General features: G+C 40.7%; 1 protein-coding gene across 10 annotated transcripts in view; it reads right to left on the bottom strand.

The window, feature by feature from the left end:
• The window catches only part of ephb3b (eph receptor B3b), a 106,654-nt gene extending 93,059 nt beyond the window's left edge, over nt 1-13,595 (bottom strand). For all 10 annotated transcript variants that reach the window (XM_031822333.1, XM_031822340.1, XM_031822336.1 and 7 more), the window contains exon 1: nt 12,909-13,595. In XM_031822333.1, the coding sequence (XP_031678193.1) occupies nt 12,909-12,972 (64 nt within the window). In that variant the 5' untranslated portion in view covers nt 12,973-13,595. The remainder of the gene's footprint in view (nt 1-12,908) is intronic.
• Nucleotides 13,596-18,416: the final 4,821 nt, after the last annotated feature.

Below are 18,416 nucleotides of genomic sequence, written 5' to 3'. Positions count from 1 at the left end.
CATGTTGTCTTTCAGCCCATCCTGTGCAGTAAAACATTCAAATGTCTTGGTGTTGAGTTGAGGCAGGACTTTACAGCCGATCTGACACCTCTCCATCTGTCGTGGATTCTGTGCAAAGCACCGCGTTAAACTCGGGAGCCTTGCTTAATTAAAAGGTGCTCCACATAGGATCTTTCTTTTTTTTGGTGTAATTTCAGAAAATGTCCATAGTATATCTGCAGTGATAGTGGAAATCGATTCCCTACACTATTCAGTGGCTGTTTTCTCACATGAAAAGAAATTGAGTGGAACGGCAGGGTAGCCTAGTGGTTAGAGCATGACAAGGTACAAAATCTGTCGTTCTGCCCTTGAACAGGCAGTTAACCCACTGTTACTAGGCCGTCATTGAAAATTAGAGTTTGTTCTCAACTGACTTGCCTAGTTAAATAAAGGTCAAAAAATATATATATATATTAGATAACACAGTCACAGTCGGAAACAGCTTTCCCAGTTTGACGACAGATGCAGCTCCGACGGGAGAAGACAACAGGCCAATATCACAGCCAATCACAACACTGACGGGTAAGTAATGCCGTGAAACACTATCATTTCACTATTACTGCAGATACATTATAGATTTTTCTGAAATTAAACACTTATCTCCCTCACTAGCTTTAAGCACCAACTGTCAGAGCAGCTCACAGATTACTGCACCTGTACATAGCCCACCTATAATTTAGCCCAAACAACTACCTCTTTCTCTACTGTATGTATTTTATTTATTTATTTTGCTCCTTTGCACCCCATTATTTTTATTTCTACTTTGCACATTCTTCCACTGCAAATCTACCATTCCAGTGTTTTACTTGCTATATTGTATTTACTTTGCCATCATGGCCTTTTTTGCCTTTACCTCCCTTATCTCACCTCATTTGCTCACATTGTATATAGACTTGTTTCTACTGTATTATTGACTGTATGTTTGTTTTACTCCATGTGTAACTCTGTGTCGTTGTTTGTGTCGAAATGCTTTGCTTTATCTTGGCCAGGTCGCAATTGTAAATGAGAACTTGTTCTCAACTAGCCTACCTGGTTAAATAAAGGTGTTCTCAACTAGCCTACCTGGTTAAATAAAGGTGATATAAAAATAAATAATAAATACAAAAGTGGTTCATATGTTCATATGTAGCCCTGGTGGGCTGTTCACATCTAGGTCTGGTGGGCTGTTCACATCTAGGTCTGGTGGGCTGTTCACATCTAGGTCTGGTGGGCTGTTCTGATGTAGGCCTGGTGGGCTGTTCATATCTAGGTCTGGTGGGCTGTTCTGATGTAGGCCTGGTGGGCTGTTCACATCTAGGTCTGGTGGGCTGTTCTGATGTAGGCCTGGTGGGCTGTTCATATCTAGGCCTGGTGGGCTGTTCACATTTGGGCCTGGTGGGCTGTTCACATCTGGGCCGGTGGGCTGTTCACATCTGGGCCTGGTGGGCTGTTCACATTTGGGCCTGGTGGGCTGTTCACATCTGGGCCTGGTGGGCTGTTCATATGTAGTTCTGGTCTGCTCGGGGGAGATGACAAATACACTTTACGGGCATTCCACAACCATCACGCTACAGGGAGTTGCTTGACTGTGTTTTAAAACATAGTCACATCTGTCGGGAGCGTAGGCCATTCCAAAATGGAGTGCCCGAAGAGAAGGAAAAAAAAGGCCATCACCTGGTCTCAGCTTTCACAAAGTCTTGTTAAAAATGTCTGAGAAAGAAGAAAAAAACCCTCTGAGATGATAGAAACCTGTTGGAGTAGACGATGGAGGTTGAATGTAGACGTTATCTACGGGCACTTAGTCATGTAAAAAGTTGTTAAAATACTTTTTTAGACCGGCGACACCTTTTGCTACTTTTCTAAACGACTGCCATAAAGAAAAAACAGGGTGTGATGATAAGAGGTTTGTGGGGGTTTGAGGCACCAGCTGAAGTCATGGCTAGTGTGCGAGGTGTGAACGTCCACTTTGATTAAAAGGGACTAGATGTGCGAGTTTGTGTGAATTGTGTGTGTGTGTGTGTGTGTGTGTGTCTATGTGTGTGTGTGTGTGTGTGTGTGTGTGTGTCTATGTGTGTGTGTGTGTGTGTGTGTGTGTGTGTGTGTGTGTCTATGTGTGTGTCTATGTGTGTGTGTGTGTGTGTGTGTGTGTGTGTGTGTGTGTGTGTGTGTGTGTGTGTGTGTGTGTGTGTGTGTGTGTGTGTGTGTGTGTGTGTGTGTGTGTGTGTGTGTGTGTGTGTGTGTGTGTGTGTGTCTATGTGTGTGTGTGTGTGTTCAGTGTGCCTGTGTGTGTCTGCATAGAATGGGATTCAACGGCCACTAAAACTCCCCATCTGCTCACTTCTTCTCCTGGAGTTAAAACACCTAGCACACCACCTGCTTGCAATTCAGACATCAAACAACACACCCTGCCCAAGGGAAGGTTCTCCCTACTCAACATACTGTTCTGCCCCTTCTTCTCTTCCAATGAACGAGTGCAGAATTAACCACACCCCTTTATTTTCTCTTATTGATGGAACTCAACGACTTCTACGGTACTACACACAAGATTATTATTATTATATATTTTTAAATTTGTGCATTTTATTTTATTTTATTTATTTCACCTTTATTTAACTAGGTAGGCAAGTTGAGAACAAGTTCTCATTTACAATTGCGACCTGGCCAAGATAAAGCAAAGCATTTTGACACAAACAACAACACAGAGTTACACATGGAGTAAAACAAACACAGTCAATAATACAGTATAAACAAGTCTATATACAATGTGAGCAAATGAGGTGAGATAAGGGAGGTAAAGGCAATAAATAGGCCATGGTGGCGACACCATGCCTACATGTGAACAGCCCACCATGTGCCCAGAATCGCTAGCTGGAAGTGAGTGATAGTCAAGCACACTTCAGCGCTGTTAGCTTGTCTGTTTGTGTCATTGCATGAGTGGCTGTGTTTTCCCCTGTACAATAAACACACATCACCACCGGTTTTCTTCCTTGTCCTTATTTCATTTTTATTCGGCCAATCTGAACTCAGAGCACGGCCCTAAAGGGTTTGATTGTGTTTAGTCGGCCAATCTGAACTCAGAGCACGGCCCTAAAGGGTTTGATTGTGTTTAGTCGGCCAATCTGAACTCAGAGCACGGCCCTAAAGGGTTTGATTGTGTTTAGTCGGCCAATCTGATCTCAGAGCACGGCCCTAAAGGGTTTGATTGTGTTTAGTCGGCCAATCTGAACTCAGAGCACGGCCCTAAAGGGTTTGATTGTGTTTAGTCGGCCAATCTGAACTCAGAGCACGGCCCTAAAGGGTTTGATTGTGTTTAGTCGGCCAATCTGAACTCAGAGCACGGCCCTAAAGGGTTTGATTGTGTTTAGTCTGACAATCTGAACTCAGAGCACGGCCCTAAAGGGTTTGATTGTGTTTAGTCGGCCAATCTGAACTCAGAGCACGGCCCTAAAGGGTTTGATTGTGTTTAGTCGGCCAATCTGAACTCAGAGCACGGCCCTAAAGGGTTTGATTGTGTTTAGTCTGACAATCTGAACTCAGAGCACGGCCCTAAAGGGTTTGATTGTGTTTAGTCAGCCAATCTGAACTCAGAGCACGGCCCTAAAGGGTTTGATTGTGTTTAGTCGGCCAATCTGAACTCAGAGCACGGCCCTAAAGGGTTTGATTGTGTTTAGTTGGCCAATCTGAACTCAGAGCACGGCCCTAAAGGGTTTGATTGTGTTTATTCGGCCAATCTGAACTCACAGCACGGCCCTAAAGGGTTTGATTGTGTTTAGTCTGTCATTGTTACCGATAAACAAGACTTGGTTTGGTTAAGTGGCAGCGACCGCCTGGTTTTGAGAGAAAGTTCAAAGGGCATGGGTCCTCCATAGTGGGTGGAAGAAAACAGACGGCCTAAAAGGACCGTGTTCAGAAGGCAAACGTTGTGGAACAACGTAGATAGAAACACCACAGTAACAGCAGACAGGATTCCTTATTCTACATGTCAGACAGGCACGAATAGACATCATATATTTCTATCTAAACATTTCACAATGTTGTTCCCTGCTGAACACGCGGTGTGAGCTGTGACACAGGGTCATTTCAGATGCGCTTTATGGGCGTCCATGTTGGAAGAGGCCTATTAAATGTGAAAAATGCGTATTTCCCGGTAGCTAAAATTCTAATAGTGTTTGAAGCTGGTGTACAAAACCAAAGGTAACGGGAAGAATAGAAATATCACTCATAGAATAGATCTACCGATTCTTAGACTGGCTTTCAATGACAGTGACAGATCTATACCTCACATTTCTATGTGAAGTTGGTCATGTTGCCCCAAAAAGTTAGATATTAAAGCTCTAACATTATGTCAAGCATTTCAAATTGTTTCAGTTAGACGGAAATATAATAAACATGATAAATAAATAAAACATCATAAATAAATAATGACAACTGACTAAAAGGGACAAGTGGTAAAACACCACACACATTTTTTGGATTAAAATGTTTTATCGTCAAATTTAAATTAAAATAAACAGAGAAGGAACATTCTGACTTTGACAGTGACTAAGAGGAGAGGTGACCCTAATGCCATCATGCAACTTTGTTTGGGTGGCTTGAGCCATCTCTGTCGGCCACGGCGGTTGGCACGGTGATATAAAACACAGCTCTGTCGCCGTGCCACCGCCACCCATCTCGCTCTCCCCAGACGGAGTGCAAGTCCCAAAGTCTCTCTTTCTTTCTTTAAAATCCCTCTCTTTTCTGTCTCCCTCATCTCCGTCGTTCCGCTAGACTGGCTGTAGACAGCACCAGTGGGGGTTTGGCAGTGTGCAGGCCCAGACATATTTGCTCCTCTCGGGAGAGGGAGCGGGTGTCAAAGACCTGCTTCGACAAGACCCTCCATCAGCTGCCAGGAGGACACACACACACACAGAGAGAGAGAGAGAGAGAGAGAGAGAGAGAGAGAGAGACAGAGAGAGACAGAGAGAGAAAGACAGAGAGAGACAGAGAGAGAGAGAGAGAGAGAGAGAGAGAGAGAGAGAGAGAGCGATAATAGATCGATAGATAGACAGACAGACAGACAGACAGACAGACAGACAGACAGACAGACAGACAGACAGACAGACAGACAGACAGACAGACAGACAGACAGACAGACAGACAGACAGACAGACAGACAGACAGACAGACAGACAGACAGACAGACAGACAGACAGACAGACAGACAGACAGACAGACAGACAGACAGACAGACAGACAGACAGACAGACAGACAGACAGACAGATAGATAGATAGATAGATAGATAGATAGATAGATAGATAGATAGATAGATAGATAGATAGATAGATAGATAGATAGATAGATAGATAGATAGATAGATAGATAGATAGATAGATAGATAGATAGATAGATAGATAGATAGATAGATAGATAGATAGATAGATAGATAGATAGATAGATAGATAGATAGATAGATAGATAGATAGATAGATAGATAGATAGATAGATAGATAGATAGATAGATAGATAGATAGATAGATAGATAGATAGATAGATAGATAGATAGATAGATAGATAGATAGATAGATAGATAGATAGATAGATAGATAGATAGATAGATAGATAGATAGATAGATAGATAGATAGGCGGCAGGGTAGCCTAGTGGTTAGAGCGTTGTACTAGTAACCTGAAGGTTGCAAGCTCAAACCCCCGAGCTGACAAGGTACAAATCTGTCGTTCTGCCCCTGAACAGGCAGTTAATCCACTGTTCCTAGACCGTCATTGAAAATAAGAATTTGTTCTTAACTAACTGACTTGCCTGGTTAAATAAAGGTAAAAATAGATAGATAGATAGATAGATAGATAGATAGATAGATAGATAGATAGATAGATAGATAGATAGATAGATAGATAGATAGATAGATAGATAGATAGATAGATAGATAGATAGATAGATAGATAGATAGATAGATAGATAGATAGATAGATAGATAGATAGATAGATAGATCCACTTCCAACACACTCATCCACCAATTAGCCAGCAAGCCATTCACTTCACAGCATAAGCAATCCATCTAGAATATTATAGCCTGATATCATCCAGAATGTAGTCTATTCAGCAATCCACTGTCCATATTGTCCATCTGAAAAGGTCACCTACTATTTCTTCTATGACATAGAAGTTCATGGTGTAATGCTTTGGTCCCTAGATATATGAACAAATGACATAGAAGTTCATGGTGTAATGCTTTGGTCCCTAGATATATGAACAAATGACATAGAAGTTCATGGTGTAATGCTTTGGTCCCTAGATATATGAACAAATGACATAGAAGTTCATGGTGTAATGCATTGGTCCCTAGATATATGAACAAATGACATAGAAGTTCATGGTGTAATGCTTTGGTCCCTAGATATATGAACAAATGACATAGAAGTTCATGGTGTAATGCTTTGGTCCCTATGAACAAATGACTGTGTGCTACAAGAGACACGCCGTCAACATTCACGTGACGGCTCCTGAGTGTCCTATATCATCTATCAGCCTGTCAGCTCTCTCTCTCTGCACAGCCACAGCCCCCCACCACCCCCCACCCCATCTGAGCTCAGCCTGTCAGCTCTCTATCTCTCTCTCTCTGCACAGCCACAGCCCCACACCAACCCCCCATCTGAGTCCAGCCTGCCAGCTCTCTCTCTATCTGCACAGCCACAGCCCCCCCCCCCATCTGACCTCAGCATGTCAGCTCTCTCTCTCTCTCTCTCTCTCTCTCTGCACAGCCACAGGCCCCAACCAACCCCTCATCTGAGCTCAGCCTGTCAGCTCTCTCTCTGCACAGCCACAGCCCCCTACCAACCACCCCCCACCATCTGAGCTCAGCCTGTCAGCTCTCTCTCTCTCTCTGCACAGCCACAGCCCCCCACCAACCAACCCCTCATCTGAGCTCAGCCTGTCAACTCTCTCTCTCTCTGCACAGCCACAGGCCCCCACCAACCAACCCCTCATCTGGGCTCAGCCTGTCAACTCTCTCTCTCTCTGCACAGCCACAGGCCCCCATCTGAGCTCAGCCTGTCAGCTCTCTCTCTGCACAACCCCCCCCCCCCCCCCCCCCCAACCCAACCCACCCCCAGTAGCATAACAATGTAATTTAACATTAATCATCATCATCATCATCATCCTTATAACTATTATGAGTGTTGTGAGAGCTCCAATGACTGTAAAATTCACAAAATGTTGATTAAATTGTTACCCTAATTATATTGCATATGAACTTAACAAAAAGTTTCCAATATTACTCACAGACAAAAGGTTTCACACGGGGAAACAATGATGTCAATATAATTAGTCTAATACAATGATGTGAATGATACTCTAACAATATTGAGTACAGTATTTGTAATAATGGCCAAACTATCTATGTGAAAAACAACATGAAATTAGATGATAAAATACAACTATAATTCACGTAATGCAACAACAACAACAAAACAACAGACCACAACCGTATAGCCTGGAACTAAACGTTTAACAATTCAGGAAAAACACCTTCATAAATAAACTAGGCTATACTTCATCATTCCAAAGGATTGACCCTCCCCCATAACCCCTTCCCCCATACATGTGTAAATATTGGACTATAAACCGTGCCTTCCTGTATTGTACTTGTGCTAAAAATGCTTTATTCTATTCCACTGTAATTTACTTCAATGTTTGTACTTTCATTTTAAAAAAAATATATTATCTTTGTTGCATTTCTCGAGAAGGAAACTGCAAGCACTTCGTTTCGACGATGCTTATACTATGCGTATCCCGTACACAGTCCCTACGACTAATAAAAACCTAAAACTGAAATGAATAAAAAAATATTTTGGCCCATGTAATTCAATAAGTCAAAGATCATAAAAATGTATACGCTTTGGCACATCACTTGTCATGCTCAGTGTCTCGCGGAGTGGCCTACGTGGCAGTCAGATAGGCCCACTCAATCCCTCTTCTGTCCCCGCACACCATTTGATTCAAAGAGGCGATTCATACTTTGCCTTATGAATTGGTTAATTGCTGCACTTCAATAAAGACCTGTCCTCTAGTAGATTCTTAGGCCAGGGCCTTCAATTGGTCCCAAATCGCAGACATTTGGTTCACCACAGACTATGGGAAGCCAGGTTCCACTACAGACGATAGAAAGCCAATCTCCTGTATTGATTCTCCGGTTAAAGGCCTACGCAGCACGGTTTTTTCTTGATCAATCAAGCCACATAGATTGCAACACTGTCTGTAAAGGAGAGTTTAAATAAATGACTTTCAATAGTTCTACAAATCAATAGGGATTTTCTTAGGCTATGGCCTACGACACTTTCTTCAAATTATTAAAGCACAGTAAGAAATATTGATTAAAAAAAATAGATTGTGATATGACTACAAGCAGTAAGCATAATTAGGCTATAATAATACCTTATAATATTGATATTATGTAAGTATTATAATTCTTACAATTATTTTTATTAGACCTAGAAACTGGACGAATTCAGAAAAAACTCATCCAAACATGCAATTAAATCGCAACACACGTTTCTTTCTTTTTGCCATGTAATTGTCATTTTGGTTTTAACAGTGTTTCGTTTAGTCCTGTGGAGTAAATCTTTAACAACTAAGAAAGACTCAAAACACTTATCAAAAAACAATGATCAGGGAACAGGAATCCATTCTGTCGTATTCAGCACCAGCACCGTCTCTCTTCACCATAAAACTGAAAGTGCTGGTTACGGATTATTGTGTAGCCTTTTACAAATGCAGGTCCACGCCTCTCTCCGCCCTTCAATGTCCCCCTCGACTTAAAGAGGGTCTGGTTGTTACCATTGTTAACCTTAGGACTAATCAGTCTTTTTTTGTTGTCCGTTTAATAATGGCCATTATTATCCTTAACGACGTTTGTTGATCATTTGCCTTTGAATGCATGTGCAAAATGGATAGATAGCCTACTCCGAGGTGGCCGCTCTGCAAGTGGTCTGTCCGGTGGCACTCCTTACAGGATCACTAAAAAGCTAACAAAACTCCTAGTTCATTCAAAGAGAATAGGTCTATAGTATTCAAGAAAAAAATGGGTATAGCTTTCCTTATTTAACCCAGAACAAGTGTACCAAACAAAATGGCCCCCACTGCTTTTCAATGGGTTAAGCGATAATAATCGTGACGAAGAGCCTTTCAGTCAAGGTGAAGAGAGAGTTTTTTACACCTGGCTAAGAGAGAAAATTGAATTGAAATAGAATGTAATGGGTTTGAATTGAAATTGAGAGAAAGAGCGAGAGATTCACCAACTGTAAAATAAGAAAAATGTTATTGCGATCCGGGATCCTTGGGACGTCCCTATCCTAACCTCTACCCTTACCTTAACCCTAACCTCATCCATAAGCACCCATTCCCCTGAAACTCCGTACAACATGAAGGATGGGAACTATAAGTGAAATACGCGTCAAAGTGTGGAAACGCGGTTCCAGCTTGCATCGTGATCGCCGTTATGTGTGCTTTGCACTCCGCTAACAGAAAAACACATCTGCTTTAGCCTCTGACATGAACATCATTTAAAATGGGGAAGATGAACTAATCCCCCCTGTGCACTGGAATGTTATCGGGACAATTTAGGTCTCCAACAGAGCTACGAGAAAACCGATAGCCACAGAGCATCATCGAAAACAACTGGTTGTTGGTCACTTTATTTGTAGAGCCATGTACACCATATTACTTGTGAGGATCTTACAGCCAACCGTATTACATCAAAATTGGTCAATAGCACTAGAAAATTATTTGTTTTGACAGCTTTAAAGTACTGAATAGTCTATACTGAAAAATAATTTGCATAGGTCTACGTGGTAGGTGCATCCGATTCATCCATGGGCCTTTGCCTTTGTTTCTGAATAAATAAACGTGAATCTTCTTCATCAATTACTTTTTGACTGTTGAGTTTGAAAAACTGACTATATAAAAGGAAAAAACATGGTTCATTTTTTGCTAAGCAAAATTAATCTTAAATTACAATGTTACGCTATGACTTGTAAGGCCTAGTTCGTGCGCCCCCAAAAATAGGCCACATAATGGGTCTATCTAATGGTTTAGTTAATCTGGGATATGTTTCATTAATAATTGAACATATTCGATGTAATCGTGAACATGAATGCACAACCTACTAAAAAACATGGCCTGCAAAAAAACTAAAGGTATTTTCTTTTCAATGGTCTACAGAAAAACTATTTCCCCAAGACCCAACTCATGCCAGTGTACTTTTTTTTAACATGTCCCTTGTTGGTAGTGGCTGTAAACTGGGTAAATTATGGGCATTCATTCTCTCGTTTATAGTTTCTGGTCAGACCAGACGGACCATGTGGTCATGTATTGTTCTCCGGGCGGCCGCTTGCCTCTCCCGAAATCACCATTAACTAGCAGAAGTCTCCGAGAAGTCTCAGGCGCATGTCATAAATCACCCGACCATATTAAAAGCTTAGTATAAGGCCTGAACCAGGTCAGCGAAGGGAAATGTATGGCATCACGTATGGAGGAAATAGATTGTTCTAACGAAATATATCAACTTAAGCCAAAAGCTGCACCCAGAATTTCGGTGCGGCTATAGGCCTACGCACCACTCAAAATGAGTGTCTCCCAGAAGGCCTATCTTGAAATAAACCGTGTATCGTTGTTATATACATATATTTTATATCATTTATTTACCATTTAACTAGGTAAGTCAGTTAAGAACAACTTCTTATTTTACAATGACGGCCTACCTGGCCAAACCCGAGAACGACGCTGGGCTAATTGTGAGCTGGCATAATGGGGCTCCCAATCACAACTGGATGTGACAAAGCATGGAATCGAACCAGGGTCTGTAGTGACGCCTACTAGCACTGAGATGCAGTGCCTTAGACAGCTGCGCCACACATATAGCCCAGGTGAATGTGTCGATTTCGTGCACATTATACTTCATAAGCTACCGCTTGTATTTGAAATGAGTTGGCCTATATAGTATACCTTATCAAGACTGAGGACACACACGAAACAACAAGGCTTATTAGATAAGCCCTAGCTTATATTATGTTTATACCTGTGCTATAGCCTACTTCACTTTACCACAACTATAGCCTACTTAAAAGCCCCACTATGAAAACAACAGAACAACCGATTTAAAAAATAAATGTTAATCACAACATAGCCTTGCTATTTTATAATTATGCACAACTAATATAATGTTATTTCAGGATCGGAAGTCGGGTGATGAGTCGTTCGTTATCAAATGACCCCAATAGTCATTCAACTGCATGCTATTCGGTTTCTCTCACAAGTTCAAAGAGAAACGCTTATCTTATCAGGGTAAATTCAAAGGAGTTGAAAATGTATTGAGAGGTCCTGAAAAGAGACAAGAAAGCTGTGGGAGAGCGCCATTTCCTGAAACAGTGGCACCCTGCCCTACTTTTCTAGTGGCAACAGTAACACTGGCCAGCCGGGTAGCCTTCCAAGTCTTGCCTTGCTAATAAAACGGCGATACAAGCTGTAGCACCATTCAAACCGATTTCAACCCAAGTTCCAATGCCAAATGTTGCCAGTAAATAAGTTATTCGATAGTATTGTTTTGACAATGAGCTGCCTGAACATAAGGATCACTTGATTAATTATTCATTTAATAAACCCGACCATTCTGTCAAGCAACGCATCTCTTAATACAACACTGACGGCGTTGGAGAGAGAGCAAGCATCACTCTCCCCTGTCGTAGACCTTTCCCCATTCTGCACAAATCATTCATAAAATAGCCCACTGTTAGATAATACAACAATTTTCGTTTCAAATATTAGCATAATACACTAGTTGTTTACAAAATCACTGTGAAATATAGGCCGTATTGCCTTCGTTAATATGTATAGCTATTTTAGTGAATTGGGTATTTTCTTTCCTGTCATAAACCCATTAGGCACACGCGGGTTGAATCAGCGTTGTTTTCCACGTCATGTCAATGAAATGACTTTAAACTAACTTGGAATAGGCGTTTAATTGACGTCTGTACCCGGTGAGTAGGCCTACATGAAATTTGACAAAATACAACATTCACTAAAATGCAATACATATTAAGGAACGCAATCGTAATTGGACCTATATTCCACAGTGGTTTTGTAGACAACCAGTGCATTGTGCTATTATTGTACATGGTTAACACACTTTTCTTGATATTGATCATTATCCAGTAGCACATAAAGCAAAAGGGTACACGTTGCTGTAACGGTTTGACATTTTTTTTTAAACTGCTTAGAAAGTAGTTGATCCACTATTTTAGGCAATAAAGAACCCTTCCACGATACGAGAAGCTGACTCAGTAGCCTACGGTCTGGGGCATACCCGGGGAGCTGCAGCCTACAGAGATCCGACTCCCCGTTGACATACAGTAGTGTTGCGCTAATTTCCGTAAGGCGATAATGAAAAGCCAATCATCAAGAAGAATGAATGATCTTAAAGAGAAGAATACACAACCATCATTGAAAGGCTAGAATTGGTGTGCATTACAAATGTGTATTGAAAATCGGCAGCGGCAAGGTAAATGGGGTTGTTTGGGGTTGCCTGCATGCCGTTGCGCAACGCTATCCGTTGGTGGCGAGTTCGTGCAAATCAAAATGGTCTCTTATTTCCTGATAAAATAAAATGTTCTCGATTTAAAGGCTAAAATAAAAACAACAGAGATACATCTCGATGAGGGATCAACCTGCGTAACTCGGCTTCGGCTACTACCAATGCGTACTGTTTGTTGGCCATTGACGGACCTCACGAAAGCTTCGGCGTAGTTAAAACCCAGGGCAATCAGGGTCTTAACGCAAATCCTCCCCAAAAAATAGCAGTTTATAATAAACCCCCTTAAAATATGAATGTGTCTGTCTTACCTTCAACAGCTGAGGCCATGTGCAACCAGAGGCTGCATAAAACCAGCAAGTAATCCATTGTCATAAAGCGGTCTGCTCGGACATAAAAATAACCCCAGGGGAGAGAGGGAGAGACGGGTGAATACAATCCGAGGTGTTCCGGCACCCAGTCCAACCGCGTCAAGCACCCAGTCCAACGGCGTCAAGCACCCAAACCCAGAGTTACCTCCATAAAACCAACGAGGGAAATAGGAATATAAGCAAGGTACGAGAAGATTTGTGCCCTCTCCTTACTCAATGATTTCCAGTGGGTTTTATGCCAGAGAAACGAGATTCCGTAGTTGTCCAACCCGTAGACGCATTTGGCAAACGACCAAAGAGAAGTTGCCCTGTTCCCAACAACGGTTCGGTAAATATCCCCGTTAATATTTCATATAATCGACACCGAGGGAAGTAAATGTCCGTCTCACAGGGTCTGTCGGGAAAAAATCCCAAGTCTTTTCTGTAGTCAATACGTTTGATATCTTCACAATTCTTGTATCAAATACCATAATGTAGCATAGTCCAACTATGCATTTTCACAATTACGTACATACATGAGCAAGTCTTATTCCCGATACAATCCGCTTGGCTTATCTATTGTAGTAAGTCCCTGAGCGAATTATCGGCGTGGTTGCGGAAAGTTTATGCTCCGCTCTGTGTGTGCATTGGAATGAAGAAACGGTGTGCAAGAACAAGGGAGAATAGTGAAAGAGAGAGCGAGAGAGAGAGACGGGGGGCGTAGTAGGAGGGGTTATGTGTAAAGCAGCTCTCATACGGTCACACCCCCACAACTAGCTCTGAAAACCGCTGCTCCGGGGCCACTGCTTTTCTCTGGAATCACACATTAGGCAGGGACACGGCGGTTTTAGCGGGGACAGAGCGCCCCCCTGCGGGACACTCATATTTCAGTGGTCGAGTTAAAGCAAAACGACGGAGTATCTCCTTATTTTCATTTTTGATACAATTATTTTCAGCAATTACAGCAATGTGTCTGCAACAAAGTCGAGTATTCAGGTTTTAAAACATTGGACATTGTGTGTTATCGAAATTCAAAAGCTCTTCAAACACTTTTCTGTAAGATGTTCTGTAAGTATGATTGTGTGCAATTCTCACCCAGTATACAGACCTATACATTCAGAATCTCGTTTTTTTTGAAGAAATACAAATGATTATCTGCGTAATATAAAGTTGCATACTTGATTTATTGTAGTTTGCCGAGAACAATAATAGCGCATTTGAAGCCCATGTGTCCATGATTAAAAACACCAGCTCTGCTGAAATATAGCTTATATATGTTTACAAAATTTAGGCCCTACAGTTTAGAGTTTAGTGAAACTATTCTTGCCTGTTTTATGTTCTCTGTATTTGTTTATCTTCATTGGTATAGAGAAGGCGGTTTTCAAGAGCAGTCCGTTCGAAAATGGGCACACAGCGACCGTTTCTTCTTCTTCTGTCGACCTGGAATAAGGGGTCCTCTTTATTTGAAAAGACAAAAAAAACTACAGAGTTTACAGTCATTTTATTACATAATTGTGTCATTTGCTTAAATAGATGAATAGGTAATAGCCTATGTCAATTAGTCGAACAACATGCCAAAGCTTCTGTCTTCAAATTTGACTCTTTTTTTTTACACACACATTTGTTTTATTTTATGAAGAAGTTTGTTCATAATTCTGCATTATAATACTTTACTTAGTAGTCCAATAAATTACATGACTGACTTTTATCAGAACTTATTCAAGTTATTTATTCTTTTTTTTTTTTAATAATTTTATTGCGCTGAAGAAATGCTTTGATTACAATGACCATTTGGGGGCCTAAAATGGTGCAAAACAGCCATCGAAGAATGAAAGTTCATGGAACATTGAAAAAGAAATGATACAACATATGCATGATCATAAGGTATGCTGTTGTTGTTGTTGCTGTTGCTGCTGCTGTTGATGATATACTTATATTTTATTAGTAGCCTAAGTTTAGCCTACTTTACATCGATTTATTGAATGTGATTTAAGAGTAGTTAGACACTTACTTATATTATCTTGTCATTTATTAACAGTAAGAACTGAACACATTTTAATGGGAACAAATCCATTCAAAAACAAATTCATAGGCCGAGGTTTGTTTTTGAGATGAGTCATATAGAAAACTGCAATCAGTTAATTGAGATAGGCATACATCGCCCTGATAAAAAAAAAAGCCTTATGTTTGGTTGTCAAATATTTCAGTGATGACTTCAAAGGCTTGGCTTCACATGGTAGGTTTCCTCTCGGCTTCAAACCCAGCTCGTGCATCGTCTTCGGCTCCCTCTCACCACGGCCCAGCCCCGCACAGCACCGCCTCCGTAAGGCCCAATGTTACTGGGAAGAAGAGAACACGCGTGGGTGATTTGCGCAAGGAGATGAGAACGGGAGATAGACACACTGTAATAAGAAGTAAACTACATTTTGCACCAGAGTGCCATTTCTTCAAAGGTTTTCCAAAACTATTAGGCACGCAAGATCCACAAACCAGGTTATTGCATAAATTAGGTTGAGGTAGGCCCTGGAGTTGATCTCATATTGTTTATCTATCGTTTATCTATCGTTGTTGTTAGCTCTTCGCAATGCCAAAATGGATGTCTTTAATTTTGACATTAGGCAATAATTTTGAGACGCATTGGCTTGTTTGGACTGTTTTGTTATGACTTACCAAAGAAAGAAAATAAACGAATAGAACGGCCAATAATGTATTTAAGTGTTTACTACATTGTCTATACAATCTAATACATTACGTAAATAGTCTACAAGTGATTACAATGTAGCCTAGTATAGCATAAAATAAAGAGCGTCATTTGTAGGCTATTTAAGTCATGTATTAGATCTAACATAGAAAATGTATCTATTTAGATCATCCTGAGTTTCGTATTTAAACAAAAAAGAAGTGTGACGTATAGTCTAAAATGTAGTTCTCCATTCAGCCCGTCTCTTGAATGGCCTGTTGAGCACTTGGTTGTCATTTCCTGAGAGGAGCGAGGGTCGAAGATAAAAGACACGGAGAGTGTTGTTGTCCAGACGGACGCTGCCTGGGCTGTTTGTTGCCTCGTCGTGGTTTTTTGTTGACACTCTCTCTGGGGTTAAGCACTCGAAATATCCGGAGTCACTTTCCCTTCCTCAGGTGTCCACAGTCACACAGTCGGGAAGGTTTAACAATAGCTTGGAGAACACCAGTCTGGCATGACCGAATTTTCTGTTGGCCAGTTAGTTGATTTTTACAGCCATCTGCTAGTGCTTTTGTTGGTCATTGAATAGGAGTTTTTGTTGTTGGCACACTTTCGTCATACTATTGAGGCCCTTTTAAATTGTTAACTTTGTTTGTTTGCTTTTTAATATTTTAATACTCCTTTGTATCAGCCATTCAGGGATGTTTGATATGGTGTTTATAGGTTGAAAATACACAAATAGTTTTCCACTCTGCTTATAGGCTATATTCCATTGGTCACACAAACAAACATAAACAAGTATTTACTCATACTGAAGTTTAATATCAACATAATTCCCAAGGTTGTATTTAATAAAAAAAAAGTGAAAAAATCCCTTAAATCGGAACTATTATTACATTCACCAGACAGTTCTATATGATGTTTCTGTTAGTCATTGCATTGGCATTACATCTCTCTATCAATTCAATTCAAGGGCTTTATTGGCATGGTAAACATGTGTTAACATTGCCAAAGCAAGTGAGGTAGACAACATACAAAGTGAATATATAAAGTGAAAAACAACAACAACTATCTCTCTCTCACTCTGTCTCTCTGAAACATGTTTACATTGCCAAAGAATAAAGACATTTCAAATGTCATATTATGTGCAAATAGTTAAAGTACAAATAAATAAACAAATATAGGTTGTATTTACAATAGTCTTTGTTCTTCACAGGTTGTCATTTTCTTGTGGCAACAGGAAAGGGGTGCTCCCTCTCACCTCCCTATCTTCTCCCGCCTATCAATTCTATTTAAGGGCTTTACTATCTCCCCCTCTCTCTCTCTCTTTTCCAATTAAATTAAATTCATGGGGCTTTATTGGCATGGGATACATATGTTTACATTGTCAAAGCAAGTGAAATTCTCTCTCTCTCTCTCTCTCTCTGTCCCTCTCTCTCTCTCTCTCTCTCTCTCTCTCTCTCTCTCTCTCTCTCTCTCTCTCTCTCTCTCTCTCTCATGCTATAAAAGGCACCACCTCTGTAAATACTAATCAAAATCATGAAGAGGAAAAAAAGGCTTATGTTTTGTCTTCATCTATAATTGATGTACTCCCTGGGGTTCCCACAGAGTTAACCTTTTCCCTGTTGACGTTCAACCTCTAGCCAGTTCAAACCTCTCCTCACAGCAGAGCCAGGGATGTGCAGAATAATAAAGAACAGTTTTGTATGTATTCCACCCTTTTACATTGCATTATTATCAAATTAAATAATTGTCCTCTGAGTTTAAAATATCAATTATATTGTTCATTTTTCTGTAATTAAATAATAGTTTACTACCACATAAAAGACAAGACACTTGTAGATCATGCATAAATGACATCAATAAAGCATTATATTCTTCCACGTCACATCAAATGTATTTGGTACAAATACCTTGCAGTGGAATGCTTACTTACTTACTTCTTAACCAACAATGCAGTTTTAAGGAAATACAGTTAAGAAAATATTTACTAAATAAACTAAACTATGTATATACAGTGGAGCAAAAAAGTATTTAGTCAGCCACCAATTGTGCAAGTTCTCCCACTTAAAAAGATGAGAGAGGCCTGTAATTTTCATCTTAGGTACACTTCAACTATGACAGACAAAATTAGAAGAAAAAAATCCAGAAAATCACATTGTAGGATTTTTTATGAATTTATTTGCAAATTATGGTGGAAAATAAGTATTTGGTCAATAACAAAAGTTTATCTCAATACTTTGTTATATACCCTTTGTTGGCAATGCAGAGGTCAAACGTTTTCTGTAAGTCTTCACAAGGTTTTCACACACTGTTGCTGGTATTTTGGCCCATTCCTCCATGCAGATCTCCTCTAGAGCAGTGATGTTTTGGGGCTGTTGCTGGGCAACACAGACTTTCAACTCCCTCCAAAGATTTTCTATGGGGTTGAGATCTGGAGACTGGCTAGGCCACTCCAGGACCTTGAAATGCTTCTTACGAAGCCACTCCTTCGTTGCCCGGGCGGTGTGTTTGGGATCATTGTCATGCTGAAAAACCCAGCCACGTTTCATCTTCAATGCCCTTGCTGATGGAAGGATGTTTTCACTCAAAATCTCACGATACATGGCCCCATTCATTCTTTCCTTTACACGGATCAGCGTCCTGGTCCCTTTGCAGAAAAACATCCCCAAATCATGATGTTTCCACCCCCATGCTTCACAGTAGGTATGGTGTTCTTTGGATGCAACTCAGCATTCTTTGTCCTCCAAACACGACGAGTTGAGTTTTTACCAAAAAGTTATATTTTG

The sequence above is a fragment of the Oncorhynchus kisutch genome, linkage group LG4, assembly GCF_002021735.2.
Source record: "Oncorhynchus kisutch isolate 150728-3 linkage group LG4, Okis_V2, whole genome shotgun sequence".
In the NCBI taxonomy this organism is placed as follows: domain Eukaryota; kingdom Metazoa; phylum Chordata; class Actinopteri; order Salmoniformes; family Salmonidae; genus Oncorhynchus; species Oncorhynchus kisutch.
This window is presented reverse-complemented; position numbering and strand designations above follow the sequence as displayed.